Genomic DNA, 14,323 nt, shown 5'->3' with positions numbered 1-14,323 from the left:
TTGGGACAGGGTCATAGAGCAGCGGGGCGCCAACGACACACAGCCTCACCCGAAAGTCTACAGTGCAGGAGAGCAAAGACTGCCTTTTGAGGACAGCATTCATGGACCCCCCCCACACCTGCTGATGTGCACACGCTAGTGGGCTGGGGGAGGGGGATGAGCATGGGGCGAGGGCAGGCAGGTGGGGCTTCGGGCTGGAGGTGCCGGCCTGCTCCACTTAGAACTACCGCCCCAGGATTTCCCCATGTTAGAAACCTTTTGAATCAACTGGCAATTTCTTCATAAAAATGCAATCATGCCACAGTTATCTGTTTTTGTAAAAGGATTCGAGACACTTTCCCCTTTTCTCTGTGTTCTGGGGCAGTTTACAACTCAGTAAATTTTTGGTTGCTTTAAAATTGAGGAGACTTCAAAGGAACAGGAAAATAGGTATTACCAGAGAAATAGAAGCATACAGTAATTTCACATGAGTCATCCAGGCCAGAAACCTAGAAAGTCTAATAAAAATATAAACTCCCAATAGCTTTCACAAAAACAAACAAAACAACAAAAAGATTGTTTAGGAAACTGGCAGGGCCTGCTCCCTGCAGCCGGGTCACCCCGTGAGGTCCCTCCTACAGGGAAGGGACACAGAGCTCACAAATCGCCCAGCTCCAAAGGGCTTCTCGGCCTGGGCTCTCCCTGTCCCCTAACCCCCAGGAGCCAGGTACTCACAGGCCAGCGAGCAGATCCCTTTCAACCTGAGTGTCCTGGGTGGGGGCCAGGCTGCTGGCCCCTTCAGCGAGGATCTGCCGAATCAGGTCCTCGTCTAGAGGAAGGAGCAGAACACATCAGGGAGGGCGTGGGCCCCTCTGACCCCCCCGCGCGGAGCCTCCTTGGGGAGAGTATGGGGTTGCCACCCCTCCCGACCCATGCTCACCTGAGGCTGAGAAGTACTTGGCAGGTGAGGAGGGGCTGACCAGGGACAGACCGTCCTCCTCTGAGCCCAGCATGCGGCCAACGTGGCCCCGGGCCAGCCGCTGCAGGGTGCTGCCCACAATGGAGGGGTCACTCAGCAAGTCTGGCCAATGCAACGTGTCCTCGCTAGATGGCCAGCACGTCAGGCTGCGGGTGACAGAGGGCAAACAAGGGGGCCCAGGGGACACGTGTGCACACGCTCCCGAGTCCCATCACACACACACACAAGAGGCTTCTCAGCAACGCGGCTGAGACAGCGTGTGGCCACACCTAGGGCCTGCGAACACCTGCAAGGACACACGACACGACCACGGAGCCCACACACCTGCCACGCAGTGCGCACGGGGCGTGGCGGGCCTGCACCAAGGCTCAGGTCTTCTCAGCGGACCCCTACCTTTTAGAGTCATCTGAGAAGTCACTTTTCATTTGTCCCGCAAAGGCCTATTGAGAAGAGCAGAGAACTCAGACTCTGGGCCACCCAGATGTGGCAGCACCCCCCGCCCCCTCCCGGCCCAGGCAGGGCCCCTGGGGCCACACTCGCCTCCACACACAGCCCCGGGAAGCTGAGCAAGGAGCTGTCCAGCATGGACGGGTCCAGGTAGCTGTCAATGTCCAGGACCGGCTGCCCTGCGGGGGTGGGGCTCTCGCCCCTGGCCACCTACCAGAAGAGGCAGGCGGTCAGCGGGATGCAGCTCTGCCTCCTGAGCAGGGCTAGACTGGCACTGTGCCAGAGAATGTGCTAGAATGAATGATGCATGCGTTCTGTGTCTGCACTGTCCACCATGGTAGCCGCGAGCCCCCTGCTGCTACAGAGCCCATGAATGGGCTGGTCTCATGTGGCCCTAGGCTGCTGCTGGCCACCTCACCAGACTCCCAGCCTCCATCCTGCGGTCGCGGCTGCTCGCCCAGTACATCCCTTGTCTCAGGCGCCTGTGTGGCTCTGGCTATGGGGGATGGGACAGGTCATCTCACGAGGGTTGTGCGTCAGGGGAGCCGTCAGAGCAAGCGGCTGCGTTTGTCTGCACAGGAGGTCTCGTCGCTGCCCCAGCACCTCGCCACACAGACGCCCCGGTCTCCCACTTCCTCTGAGTCAGTCTGGGGCCTGTCCTTTCAGGAATTTGTCCGTCTCCCCTCGGTCATGGGACCATCCCATCAGCTTCCGCGGCCTCGGCTCCGTTCGTGAGCCCGGCTCCTGCCGTGCTTCCATCCTCGAGCCGCCTCGCTGACCTCGCTGACCTTCCCTGCCGACGAGCCCATGCGCCCCCGGGAGCTCCACAGTCCTCAGCCCACCTTGCTCCGGGACATCCGGAAGAGGAAGAGGATGACCAAGTAGACAGGGTAGACGACCACACTGGACACCAGACCCACGGCCACTGTGTCAACGCTCAACGGGATCCGAGTGGACACGGGCCCGGCGCTGTGGGCAGGAGAGAAGAGAGACCGTGGCTGGGATACGCTGGAAGGGGCGCAGGGGTCAGGCAGGAGGGGTCACCCGGGTCCCCACGGCGCAGCACCCACCTGTGGGCAGCGTCTCCCACGACCCCGTACCACACAGCATTGGCACCCAGGAAGAGGCAGACGAGGAGGACGCAGCAGGTGGCCCGCTGGACTCGCGTGAAGCGGCTGCGTGGTGGCCGGTCCCAGATGGACAGCCAGATGTGCTTGTCAAAGAAGCCACGCTGCAGCTCGGCCACCAGCAGGCGCCGGGACTGCCTCAGGGCTGCCTCACCTGGGGACAGGGCAGGGCAGGCTTCAGCGGGCCAGAGGTTCAGGGCCACCCCTCCAGCCACAGGGACAGGGATGGGCCCTTACTTGCCGCCGGCACCTCCTTCTCCACGAGGCCGCCGTTGGCCTCGGTCTCCACCGACAGCCACTCGTTGACCAGGAAGAAGGTGCTGTGCGCAGTCTGCAGGTCCCTGACGATGACGTGCTGCAGGAACCAGGCGGGGCTGAGCCCTGCGGGGAGGGGATTCGTCAGGCGGGGGTGGGGCATGCAGGCCGGGTCGGGTCGCCACAGGCGCCCCCACAGACCTTTGTTGTCGTGCCACACGCGAATCTTGCACACACGGCCGAGGCTGTGTGGGGTGGCAATCTGGAACACGTCCAGGCTGTTGCGGCGGAAGGCTCTGTCCCCATCTAGGTGCCGGTGGCCGCTGCGGCCCTCCGCCCCATACAGCATGATGCCCACGTGTGCCGTGGTGCCTGCGGGGGGGCCAACATTTAGGCCAGACGCGAGAGCCTGGCCAGCGGCCCTCTGCTCACCGGATGTGGTCGCCGCACCAGCCCCCTCCGGCGTGCTAGACCCGGCCCGACTGTGCAGCCTCTGCAGCTTAACATAAGGACTATGGGAGGCCGTGGGGGCCGTGAGCTCTCCAGTCTGCTCCAGGAACGGCCGGCTCCCACTCCAGTGGGCAGCCCGTCCCCACACTCCCACCGGCTCCCACAGACCACCCCTCTAACGGGTGCTGCCTGCTCGTCTCCCAGGGAGAAACACCCGTGACAGTTTATAAAACTCAGTCATCAAAACGGTGAAAGAACAGAAAGGAAGTGAAAAGTGGCAGCACACGGAGTGGAATTCAGATCCAAAGTCAGCGGGCACGTCCACACCGCCTGAGGCTCGCCGCGAACATGCCAGTGCAAACACGACAGCAATTGGGAGGGAGGATCGGGGCACAGCCATCGAGGCCGGGACGACTGGGCAAGAACGGTCACGGCAGGCTGGGACGCGTGGGAGCCACGCAGCAAGACGCAGGCACGGGCTCCCCGCATGGCAAGGCCCACAGTTGCATGGGCAGCACCGTCCATACCACTTGGCGAGTTTTTCACCAAGAAACCAAACACTTTGGCTCCCAGCCGGTCTAACAGCAAGTCCCACCGTCCCCGTCACTACTGGTCCCGTCTCCCAGCACCGGCTCGTGCTACCTGCACTGACCATCTGCTTGCTCACGCTGGGGGCCCCACACACTCAGCAGTGGATAAACCCAGCCGCCCTTCGTTGGCTACTAAGGAAAGTCACTGGGGGGCGCGGGGGCCCGAGAGAGCGAGAGAGGGTGGCCGGGGGCCCGGATGAGGCAGTCCCCCCTCACCTGAGCCTCGGCCCCAGCCAGTCTTGACCAGGATCTCGTACTTGAAGCGGCCCCCCTTCCCACAGAAAGGGATGACGCGGACCCGGCGGATGTCCAGCTGGTCCAGCTTCCGCAGGACTACAGCCATGACTGCATAAGTCACCAGGCACACAGAACACGTCAGCAGAACGACGTAGTTCACGCCTGAGGCTGGTTCCTGGAGAGACAGAGCCATCAGGCCTGGAGGCACGGCCCAAGCCTCAGCTTCCCGGGACGCAGAAACACGGTGCCACTCACCGGGAAGACGAAGTGGACGCGGCTGGGGGGCACGAAGAGGCTGGCCCCGAAGGCAGTGAGGTGGCGGGTAAGGCAGACAGCCTGGCTGGGTGAAGTCTCCTCCAAGGGCATGAGCCCCTCTGTCCTCCACATCATCTCCTTCTCGCTGAAGTACTGGCACAGGGACGTGTAGAGGCCCACAGTCACTTCCAGTGCGGACCAGTGGAAGTGGCTGGTCAGGTTCAGGTGATAAGTCCCGCCTGGGTCTCTTGTCCTGGGAGAAGTGGGGCAAGCGTCACACCCAGACCCCACCCGGCCCCAGGCCCTGAGCGACAGCCATATTCTGGCCCCGAGGCCTCTCGGCAGAGTCACCCTGCCACCATGTGTGGCCAGTCCTCTCACTGCTACGCCTGTTCCCACGAGGAGTGCACATGACCTTGGCACACATTCGCCCTGCCCTTGGAGACCAGCCCCTCCCCACCAACGGGTCCTCGGTGGCGGGGCACGTGCTCACCCCGGGGCGATGAAGAAGGTATAGGGCCTGTGGTCGTCGCCTGCCAGCTGCTCCAGGCGGATCCTCCTGCTGGCCGAGCAGTTGTGCTCGTTGGGCCAGTACGCTGAGTGCAAGTACACGGCCAGGTAGGGCTCAGGCTCCTCGGGCAAGTAGTGCTCTAGAGGGACAAGCACATGGTCGCACGGACGTCCTGTGCCGTTCATGCACCCTGGGTGACCCCTGTGAACGCTCTGGGGCCCTCCCTGGCCCTGGGGGCAAGAGGGCCAGAGAGCTTGGGGATGGCATCTGCTCCACCTCCCCCGCCACCCTCGGGCCAGGCCGCCAGCAGCCTGGGAAGCAGGAGGCAGACCACAGTAAAGGCCACAGAGTTGGGGGGTCCACGAGAAACACCTGCTCACCCGAGGTACCTCCCCTGAGCCCCAAGAGGCCGGGCCAGGCCTGTAGGCGGCGCCGCCGCGAGGGCCCCAGCACGCACCACTGAGCAGCGTGTAGGTGAGCTGCAAGTGCAGCCCAGCGGCGGGGTTGCTTTCCTCGGGGGTGACCATGACGCCGACTGAGGCCCGGGGCGGGACGACCGCGGAGCCGGCAGGGGCGCGGGGGCCCTGAGCGGCCCGGTCTGAGCTGCTGGGCACCTTCACAGTGATGGCACGCTCCGAGGCCAGCTGCCCAATGGGGATGTGGGCCCCAGCCTGCGTCTGGAAGGCCATGGAGGCCACCTTGGTGGAGACGGTGTAGTTGCTGATGTAGCCGAAGGGGAAGGGGTTGGAGTCGACCAGGAACATGAGCTGCACCACGTCGCTGAGGTTGGACAGGGCTCCGCTGAAGGCCGTGGGGATGGAGAAGGGGCAGCCGGGGAGCGAGGCGTCGCCCTGGCACAGGAGGCTCCGTGGGTCTGAGCGCTTGCCGCGGGCCGTGATCTCCTCACCCACCAGCGTCAGAGGCTCCTCGTCGAGGACGCGGGAGCGCATGACGATACACATGAGGGCCGACGACAGGTGATAGGCCCTGGACGCCACCATGTGCGCCGGCAGCTCCATGCCCAGCTCCGGCGGCCGAGGGCCCTGCACATCCGCACTGGCCAGGTGGATGAGGTCACCTGGGGGGTGGGAGAGGCAGGGGCAGATGCTCGCGGGGAGAGGCAGGGGCAGGTGGGAGCACCGCGTGGCCCGGCCCAGCCCGCACCTGTGATGTTGAGGATGCTGTCAGCGATGCCTGTGGGTGTCCCGGTGCCTGCGGCTGTCTCGGCCTGCAGGATTCGCATCATGCCCTCGAGCTTGTGCAGTGTCTGCTTCAGGCAGGAGCCACACACCGGCTCCCCGCTGGACACCTACAGCGAGGCCGGCCCCTCCGCTCAGCTCCATCACGCCGGCCATGCTGCAGGGCACCCACTCTGGCCCTGGCCTTCCCCGGAGCCCCTTCATGTTGCAGCTAGAAACCCCCGAATGTGGGTTCTGCCCACATGCCTGCTTGCTGAGAGCTCTCCTGGGGCTTCTCCCTACCCACGGACGAGGCCAGTGGAAGACCACTCTGCGTCCCACCCCATGCACGTCACAGCCACGGGAGTCACGTGTCACATGGCCCCCCCACCTCCCTTGGAAGGTTCTCTGCTCCTTTCTCTGCTGAAGGCTCTGCTGCAACTTCCCACCCCTATCAGACTGAGCTCAACCCTGCCCAGTCCAGTCTTCAAATCCTGGACACCACCAGTGGGTAGCTCTCGGAGCTGCAGAAGCCAGGTCTGCTGGGACTGTGGGCTGGAGCAGGACGGCACAAGAATGGCCTCTTCCATCTGCCCTCCCTACAGTGAGCCTACTCCTTATGCCCTGGGGCCACCCCACACAGGCCGCGGAGGGCAGAGACCCCCATGCCTCTCACACTAGAACAGCTGAGGACTGGCACAGGACAGGGGGCACTGGCCAGGACGAGGGCTGCCGAGGGGCCTGAGCACACCCTACCGTGCACTGGGCCAGCGCTGCCGCGATCTGCTGGATGTCATCCACAGTGTTGACCCGTAGCGAGACCAAGGTCTCTGTGACATTCTTGCGTATCTGGGCTTGCAGCTGCCGCCGGGTGTCCAGCTCTGCTGCCGTGGCCAGGTTGTGCTCAGACTGTAGGCATCAAGCACAGGGAGCCGAGTGCGCGACGGCAGCCCCCACAGCAGTGAGGGCAAGGCACACGCCGTCTCAGCCACCATGAAACCAGGGGGGGGGGGGCCTCAAGTCCTGTTTCTTTGGGAGCAAAAGGAGGCTTTCCCAGGGCTCCTCTGACAGAGGCTGGGCGCAGTGATGGGGAACCCACAGGTGAGGATGGGGGAACCCACAGGTGAGGATGGGGGAGCCCACAGGTTGGGAGAGGACAGAACAGTTGTTTCAAGGAAATGTGCCAGGGGGACTGATCACTTGCAAAGCTGTAGGGCCAGGCCTGGCCCCACACTCCTGCTGAGGACAGACAAGAAGAAGGGAGTCCTCACCCCTGTACTGGCCTCGTTGAGCACGGTGATGAGGGCCAGCGAGTACTCGATGACATGCTGGGGGTCAGCCTGTCTCAGCAGCCGGGGCAGCATGCTCTCCGTGAGACCATGCAGCCAGGTCATGAGGTCGCCGGGGCCTCCTGGGAGGTCGCCAGGAGGCTCTGGCAGGGTGATGGCCAGAGACCTGTGTGGAGAGGTTCAGCGCCGGTGAACAAGTGGGAGTCCCCGCTCCCACTAGCCCTGACCTCCCGGCCCTCCGTCTGGGCTCACCTGTTGAGGGCGACCACAGCAGCGCCCAGCTGATCCTGCACCACCACCGCCAGGCCCACCTGGAAGTGGGGTGCGAACCCCGGCGGCAGCACCGCACCATACGTGGGGAGGCTGCCCCTGTAGATGCAGAACTCCTCGCAGTGGCCCTGGCGACAGCGCCGCAGCAGCAGGGCATACACCAGGGGCGCGCTCCCATCTTCTGCGTCCTGCCAGCCTGCAGGGGCCCTAGAAGTGTAAGCAGGCCGGGGCCCCACGTACCCACCGCGCCTCCCCCTCCCACCCACCACTGCGCTCACCTGTGCACTCGAAGTTGACCTTGGTGGTGAGGGCGCGCACGGCGTCCAGCGGGAAGAGGCGGCAGGAGCCCCCGCGTGGGGGCCGGTTTGCGGCGAGGCGGATGGAGGCGCAGCCCTCCTCCTCACCCGAGCGGCCCAGCACCGTGAGGGTGAACGTGTAGCCCTCCCCGTCCCGCAGCACGCCGCGCCGCACCACCAGCCGCATGCCCGAGCTGCCGGTCGACGTGGTCGTCTCGTCCAGCACTAGCGTCTGGTTGCTAAATGTGCGAGCCTCCCAGCGCTGCGGAGGCAGACCCGGGACTGAGGGGCGGAGCGACTGCGCCCCGCCCTCTCCCAGGCCCCGCCCCACCCGAGGCCTCGCCCCTTCCCTCCAGGCTCTTGGGCTCACCCCTCGTTTGGAGCCGGCGCTGCAGTTGTCACACCGGCCCTCCAGATACACGTAGGAGCTGCGGCTCACTGCGTATACCGCCTGCGCCTTACAGGACACACACTCCAAAGACACGATGGGCACCCGGCCCCTGCGAATCAACACCTAGAGACAGGGTAGGATCACAGGGAAGCCATGACCTGAGCCAGTGCCTCTGCTCCTGGGGCCCAGACCCGAGTCTACCCAGCACGTTGGGACCGCAGGGGTGTGGTGGCTCCTGTGAGACCTGAGCCTCTGGCCACTGCCTTGGCGCGGTTCTCCTAGTTGGGAAGGCTCGGCTTGGCCCGGCCAGCTCCTCACTAGCCAAAGGTCCAGCTTCCCAGGGCTTGGGCCGCACCCAGTACATTCATCGGGCTTTGTGCCTCCCAGGCTGGGGGATGGTGGTGGACACCCAAAAGAACAGAGTCCACACTAGGTTTATTTTCTGTAGCTTCCATGGCCCAGCATGCACCTGGCACACACAAGGCCCTCAGGTGCTCACCCACGAACAGGAGAACGGTCAGGTGAATGCCTCTGTGGGGAGGGGAAATGTGCGCTGATCGGCCCGAGGCCCCTACTGCCCTGGGACGGGGCCCACCTCAGCCAGTCCAGGTGAGGCCCTGCTCTAAGCTCCCAACTTGCCTGACAGCCCCTCAGGGCATGCCAGCTGGAGAGCCCTGATGCTGAGGACAGAGAACGCTATGCTGGGCACTAGCGGAGCCCAGCACACCTGCTCCCATCAACACACCTCCCCCAAAGGCAGCAGGAGTGGCTGTCCCAGGGTCACCCGCTCTGCATCTCTGACCGACCTGGAGGGCCCAGGGGAGGGGAGCATTGAGTACACACACGCACAGGGGTGAGATCAGGCCCCTCCCATTCACAAAAGAGAAAACCCATGTTCTGGGAAGGGGACCTCACAGCGCCTAGGGCCCCTCCGAGATCTGGAGCACAGTGTTGAAACGGGATGTTTTGTTAAGCACTACAACACAGGAAACCCTCCAAGAGCGTTCAGTGTTCCCTGGGGGCAGGTGGCCCTGTATGCTCAGCCCTCCCCGGCAGCTGGGCCCACCAAGGGGGCCTGGGGCTCTGCCTTGCTGGGCTAAGGACCAGGCCAGCAGCACCCACCGTCTGGTTGGTGGCCTCCTCCTTCCGCCCCGCCTTCCACACGGTCAGGTTGAAGGTGTACTCCACGCCGGCCTGCAGGCGCTCCCGAGGGACGGTGACCACGCTGCTCCCCCGGGGCCCAAAGGTCAGGGCACACCCACCAGATTCACTCTGTAGCCACAGGGGAGGGGGTGTGAAACCCTGTATGGCTTCAAGGCAGAACCTGGTCCAGGGCACAGCTAGAAGACCCCCTCCCCGGGCTGGGCAAACGACTGAGGGGCGGGGACCATCCATGCCCTGCAGGGCACCTGACCTGGGTCGAGGCCACACAGGCCCAGTGGAAGCTGAGCGGTGTCTGGTCGCCGTCTTCCAGGTTGGGATCATAGGATTTGCTGCCATCCAGCACCAGGTCCTGAATGTCTGACCACACGCGGTACGACCCGCCCTCAACAATGGGCACCAGGCGCTCGGGCACCACCGTCACGTTGGCTTGGATGCTCCGCGCCAGCGGTGTGTCCCCGAACGACACCATGAAGACGAAGCAGTAGTGGCCCACAGGCAGGGCCAGCCGTGGCACCACCAGCTGGGGCCGGCTCACATCTACACTGGGCAGGGCCACGGGGGCCATGCGTGCAGGCCGCTGGCAGCTGGGGGCCCGGTATACCTGCCAGCGGTACTCAGTTTGGTAGGTGACACAGTCGCGCAGGTTGACGTGGGCCTCCAGGTAGTTGCGCTGGGAGCGCCGCATCAGCACCTGCGGGGGCAGGGCCACCTCCACCTCGGGCTCCCTGCAAGCCAGCACATGGACGGTGACCGTGGCCTGCGCCACAAAGAAGCTCACCAGGTTGGAGGCATTCACCTCCACGCGGTAGTCCCCGGGCCGCAGATAGGAGTGCTCGGCCCAGGGCTCCTCCGTGTCCTCCACCAGGGCCCCATCCCCAAAGTCCCAGCGATAAGCCACGCGCCGGGGACTGGGGCTCGTGGCGGCCTCAAACCGGGCAGAGCGGTTGGTAAAGCAGCGGCCACTGCGCAGCACCACCTGCTGGATGGGGTCCTGGACCTCGGTGGTGAGAGTCAGGTTCACCCCGCCCAGCTCGTTGAAGGCGCGCACGTGGATCTCCAGCAGCCCCGCAGCCACCGGGGTGTAGGTGACATCTCGGCCCGACAGGATGACCAGCGAGTCCCCCTGGACCTTTTGCAAGGAGAAGTACCACGCGTAGGCCACGCGGGACCCCCGCTGCACGCGGGCGGTAAAGTTCCTCTCCGTGCCCGTGGGGATGCCCGGTTCACAGCAGCCGGGCACTTGCAGCCCCCCCACGGCCTCCAGCACCAAGACGCGCACCTGGGCCTGGGCCCGGCTCACGTGGTTCTCTGCCTGCACGCTCACCACGTGGTCCCCAGCCCGGGGGAAGCTGCGGGAGAAGTGGGGCCCGGGCAGCACCTCTGGGCCCGCCCCGCTGACCTGCACAAGGAATCGCACGGCTGAGCCGGCAGCCAGCACGGCCTGGAAGTGCACCCACTGCCCGGGCTCCGCCACCTTGCTGCTGGCCCACAGCACCAGGCCCACGACGGGCTCCTCCACCGTGAGCTCATGGGTGGCCACGACCCAGCTGACCGCGTTGGAAGCATTAAGCTGAACGGAGGAGGTGCCGGTGTCACGGAAGACCACAACGACATGCTGACCGAGCCTGCTGCCACCTGGAACCGTCCAGCACCAGCTCACGTTGGTTCCGGAGTCCAGTTGTCCCCAGAAGGGCACAGAGGAGCCGGCTGCCACAAAGCTGCGGTCTGGCTCGCTGGCCTTGATGCTGAGGCCCCTGACGGGCACCTGCACGGCCACCTCGAGGGTGGCATTGGCCAAGCCCAGCTGGTTCTCAGCCGTGACCGTGACCAGGTACAGACCGGGGCTGGGGAAGGCGTGGGTGGTAGATGGCTCCGGGGTCTCCCAGCTCATTCCTCCCTCCAGGAACCAAGTGTAGATGACGCCACTGCCCCCAGACAGCTCAGCACAGAAGGTGACACTGACATTGACCGCGGCGGGGTTTGGGGAGGCGGCTGCAGCCAAGCCGCCCACGGGCTCCACAAAGTCCACAGTGCGGTTGGCCGAGGCGCTGCCCAGCATGTTGGCAGCCCGCAGCTGGATGTGGTAGGTACTGGCCTCAAGCACGGTGAGCGAGAAGGTCTTGCCGCTGCCAGCCAGGACTGGGCCGCCATCCCGCTGGGCAGCCCAGCTGTAGGAGATGTTGGTGCCGTCTCTGACCGCGGCCTGCAGCTGCAGTGTGCGGTTGGTGGGAAAGCAGCAGCCGCCACCGCCCCCCGCCACCTGCAGCCCCTCGATGTGCCGCAGGACATAGATGAAGATGCTGTCCTGGGCGGAGCCCACCTCGTTCTCGGCCGTGACGATGATGTTGAAGGTGCCCACCGAACGAAAGGTGTAGGAGATGGTGGGGCCCCCAGGGATGGGCGTGCAGCGGTCGCAGAGCACCCAGGAGTAGCGCACGTTGCTGCCGGCCTCCAGGGACGTGCTGAAGCTCACGCTGGCATTGAGGGGCACCACCGTGCGGCTGGCATTGACACCCAGGCCCCGCACGCGCTGCTGCACTGTGACATTCAGGCATGCTGCGCCACGGCTCACCTCGTTCCATGCGTGTACCCTGACAGTGAAGGGGCCCGTGCTGTTGTAGGCGTGAGTGGCCGTGGGGCCCTCAAGGCGCCCACCGTCCCCCAGGTCCCACAGGTAGGTGGCGGGGTGGCCGCGGCCCACAGCCGAGAAAAGGTAGGGCTGCAGCAGCTCCAGCACGCCGGACCCATTGACCCGGATGCCCGAGAGCTCCACAGGCTCCTGCACCTCCACGAGGGCAGAGTCGTTGGCCGCCGAGATGTTATTGGACACAGCGACCGTCACCAAGTAGGAACCGGAGTCCGCGTAGGTGAATGTGGCCTCGGGGCCGCCAACATGGGCCACATCCTCAGTGCCAAAGTCCCAGGCATAGCGGTAGAGGGATGGGGGCCAAGCCTGAGCCACCAGATGGGCCTCCTCCCCGAGCCGCACCAGCTGCCTCTCGGGCCACAGGGTCACGTTGCCCACCTCGGGCTCCACGCACACGCTGCTGAAGTAATGGGCCTTGTTCACCTGGCTCGACAGGACCAGTGCCAAGGGGAACGTCCCACTCCGCGTGAAATTGTGTGTCACCGTCGGGTCCCCCGAGATGGTCGTGTTGGAAGAACCGTCCCCGAACGTCCAGTCGAAGACGTAGTGCGCAGGGTCCCCAGTGACATGGGCCGTGAACCGGGCGTGGGGCTGTGAGGGGATGCAGGCTGCGGGCTCGATTCGCAGCACCTCCAGGACAAAGACGTGCACGGGCCGGCTCAGGGCCAGGTGGCCCGCAGGGCTGGACGCACCCACGGTCACTGTGCAGTTCTGGGCATGGAGGTACACATGCTCCACTGTGGACTCGGGGCCCGTGAGCACCACGCCATCCCCCATGTCGAACGTCCATGTGACGTTGTCCCCGGACTGCAGCGTGGCACTGACCGTCATAGGTGCGCCCTGCTCCACCGCCGGGTTTAGGCTCACATGCAGGCCCCGGAGCTCCTCGAAGACGCGGAGGCTGAGGCCCGCCACCACGCTGCTCACCGTGTTGTTGACCTCTAGATGGACGTGGTACACGCCCCTGGAGGCGTACGTGTGGTTGACCTCTGGCTGGGGCCGTGTCACAGCCGGGGAGCCATCCCCGAAGTCCCACGTGTATAGGACGCCCCCAGGCCAGGGCAGGGGGTGTGGGGAGAAGGTGACAGGCTGGCCGGCCACTGGGACATGGCTTCCCACGGCCACAGCCAGGGCCGGTAAGGCGGCTCGCACACTCACAGGCACTTGCTGCGTCAGGTTCTCGAAGGCATTGGACACCAGCAGGGTCAGGTTGTACTCACCTGGGGGACAGGCCTGAGTAAGGACCAGGGCCACTGCCTGCGTGGCAAAGTCAGTACTAACCCCGTGTTGCTGCACATTGGGGCCCCTCGGGATGACAGAACAGGGCCCCGGGCCAAATGCAGAGCGAGGACGCCCTTGGTTCCTGCGCTGGGCGTGCCCACGAAGCACGAGTAGGGTACCAGCAGCATGGGGTGAGACATGGGGCAGATACAGGGACGAGAGGAGGGGCAGCTCTGTCCCAGGCCGCCCTGAGCCCCAGTTGGAGGCAGAGGGGTAGGGGCGCCGAACTCTACTCTGTATTCCGAGTATGCGGCTTCTAGTCATTCAAAATGAAACGTAGCCCCCTTCTCCAGAAAAGGGTCTGCACAGGGGCCAAGGGAGGTCCAGTTTCTGGCCAGGAGACTTGAATCATGGGGCTCAGAAGCCCAGTCCACCCTGTACCCCAGACACCCCTCCTTCTCCCTACTATGGACCCCAGGCCGTCAGCCCAGACTAGGTGGAGGGGACTGTTCCCCAGCAGGCCAGCGGCCCGGCCCTCACCTGGGACGGCATAGGAGTGCGTGGCGTTGTGCTCCACCAGCACCTGGGCCACCGTGGGGTCTGGGACCCGGACGGACTCATCGTATGGAGGCCTGAACTGGCCTATCACCTGGTCCCCGTCCCCGAAGGTCCACCTGCCACGGCAGCGGGCAAGCCATGAGCAGGCTGGGGTGGGCACACATAGGCCCGGCTGCACCCCTGGCCACTCTGGGCAGGTAAGGAGGGGGAGCCCAGCCCCAGCACCCCCAGGAGCAGCCCACCCTACTCCCCGCCAGGCCAGGCACACTCACAAGAAGGCCACCTCCACAGCCGAGTCCACCAGCACGTGGGCGGCCAAGGCCAGAGTGGCGTTGGGTGGCAGCACAGGCGGCACTGCCGACACCCAGAGGCCCCTCATCCGGTGCATGCGCCCCACAGTGACGTTGTAGCTCACGGTGACATTGCTCACATGGTTGGAGGCTGTCAGCTGCAGAGACAGGGGAGCACATGGGCTGCCG

General features: G+C 64.9%; 1 protein-coding gene across 1 annotated transcript in view; it reads right to left on the bottom strand.

Moving 5' to 3' along the window:
• PKD1 (polycystin 1, transient receptor potential channel interacting) overlaps positions 1–14,323 on the bottom strand; it is a 41,465-nt gene that overhangs the window by 6,174 nt on the left and 20,968 nt on the right. The window contains exons 13-34 of the mRNA XM_059154405.1: positions 14,117–14,292; positions 13,827–13,960; positions 9,669–13,285; positions 9,377–9,526; positions 8,234–8,377; positions 7,846–8,125; positions 7,550–7,763; positions 7,280–7,463; positions 6,765–6,917; positions 5,995–6,139; positions 5,288–5,908; positions 4,813–4,969; positions 4,320–4,572; positions 4,044–4,239; positions 2,989–3,159; positions 2,770–2,913; positions 2,476–2,686; positions 2,248–2,374; positions 1,499–1,615; positions 1,352–1,398; positions 920–1,104; positions 715–808 (exon numbers count right to left, since the gene is read on the bottom strand). Coding sequence (XP_059010388.1) covers positions 715–808; positions 920–1,104; positions 1,352–1,398; positions 1,499–1,615; positions 2,248–2,374; positions 2,476–2,686; positions 2,770–2,913; positions 2,989–3,159; positions 4,044–4,239; positions 4,320–4,572; positions 4,813–4,969; positions 5,288–5,908; positions 5,995–6,139; positions 6,765–6,917; positions 7,280–7,463; positions 7,550–7,763; positions 7,846–8,125; positions 8,234–8,377; positions 9,377–9,526; positions 9,669–13,285; positions 13,827–13,960; positions 14,117–14,292 — 7,520 coding nt within the window. The remainder of the gene's footprint in view (positions 1–714; positions 809–919; positions 1,105–1,351; positions 1,399–1,498; positions 1,616–2,247; positions 2,375–2,475; positions 2,687–2,769; positions 2,914–2,988; positions 3,160–4,043; positions 4,240–4,319; positions 4,573–4,812; positions 4,970–5,287; positions 5,909–5,994; positions 6,140–6,764; positions 6,918–7,279; positions 7,464–7,549; positions 7,764–7,845; positions 8,126–8,233; positions 8,378–9,376; positions 9,527–9,668; positions 13,286–13,826; positions 13,961–14,116; positions 14,293–14,323) is intronic.

The sequence above is a fragment of the Mustela lutreola genome, chromosome 17, assembly GCF_030435805.1.
Source record: "Mustela lutreola isolate mMusLut2 chromosome 17, mMusLut2.pri, whole genome shotgun sequence".
Taxonomy (NCBI): domain Eukaryota; kingdom Metazoa; phylum Chordata; class Mammalia; order Carnivora; family Mustelidae; genus Mustela; species Mustela lutreola.
This window is presented reverse-complemented; position numbering and strand designations above follow the sequence as displayed.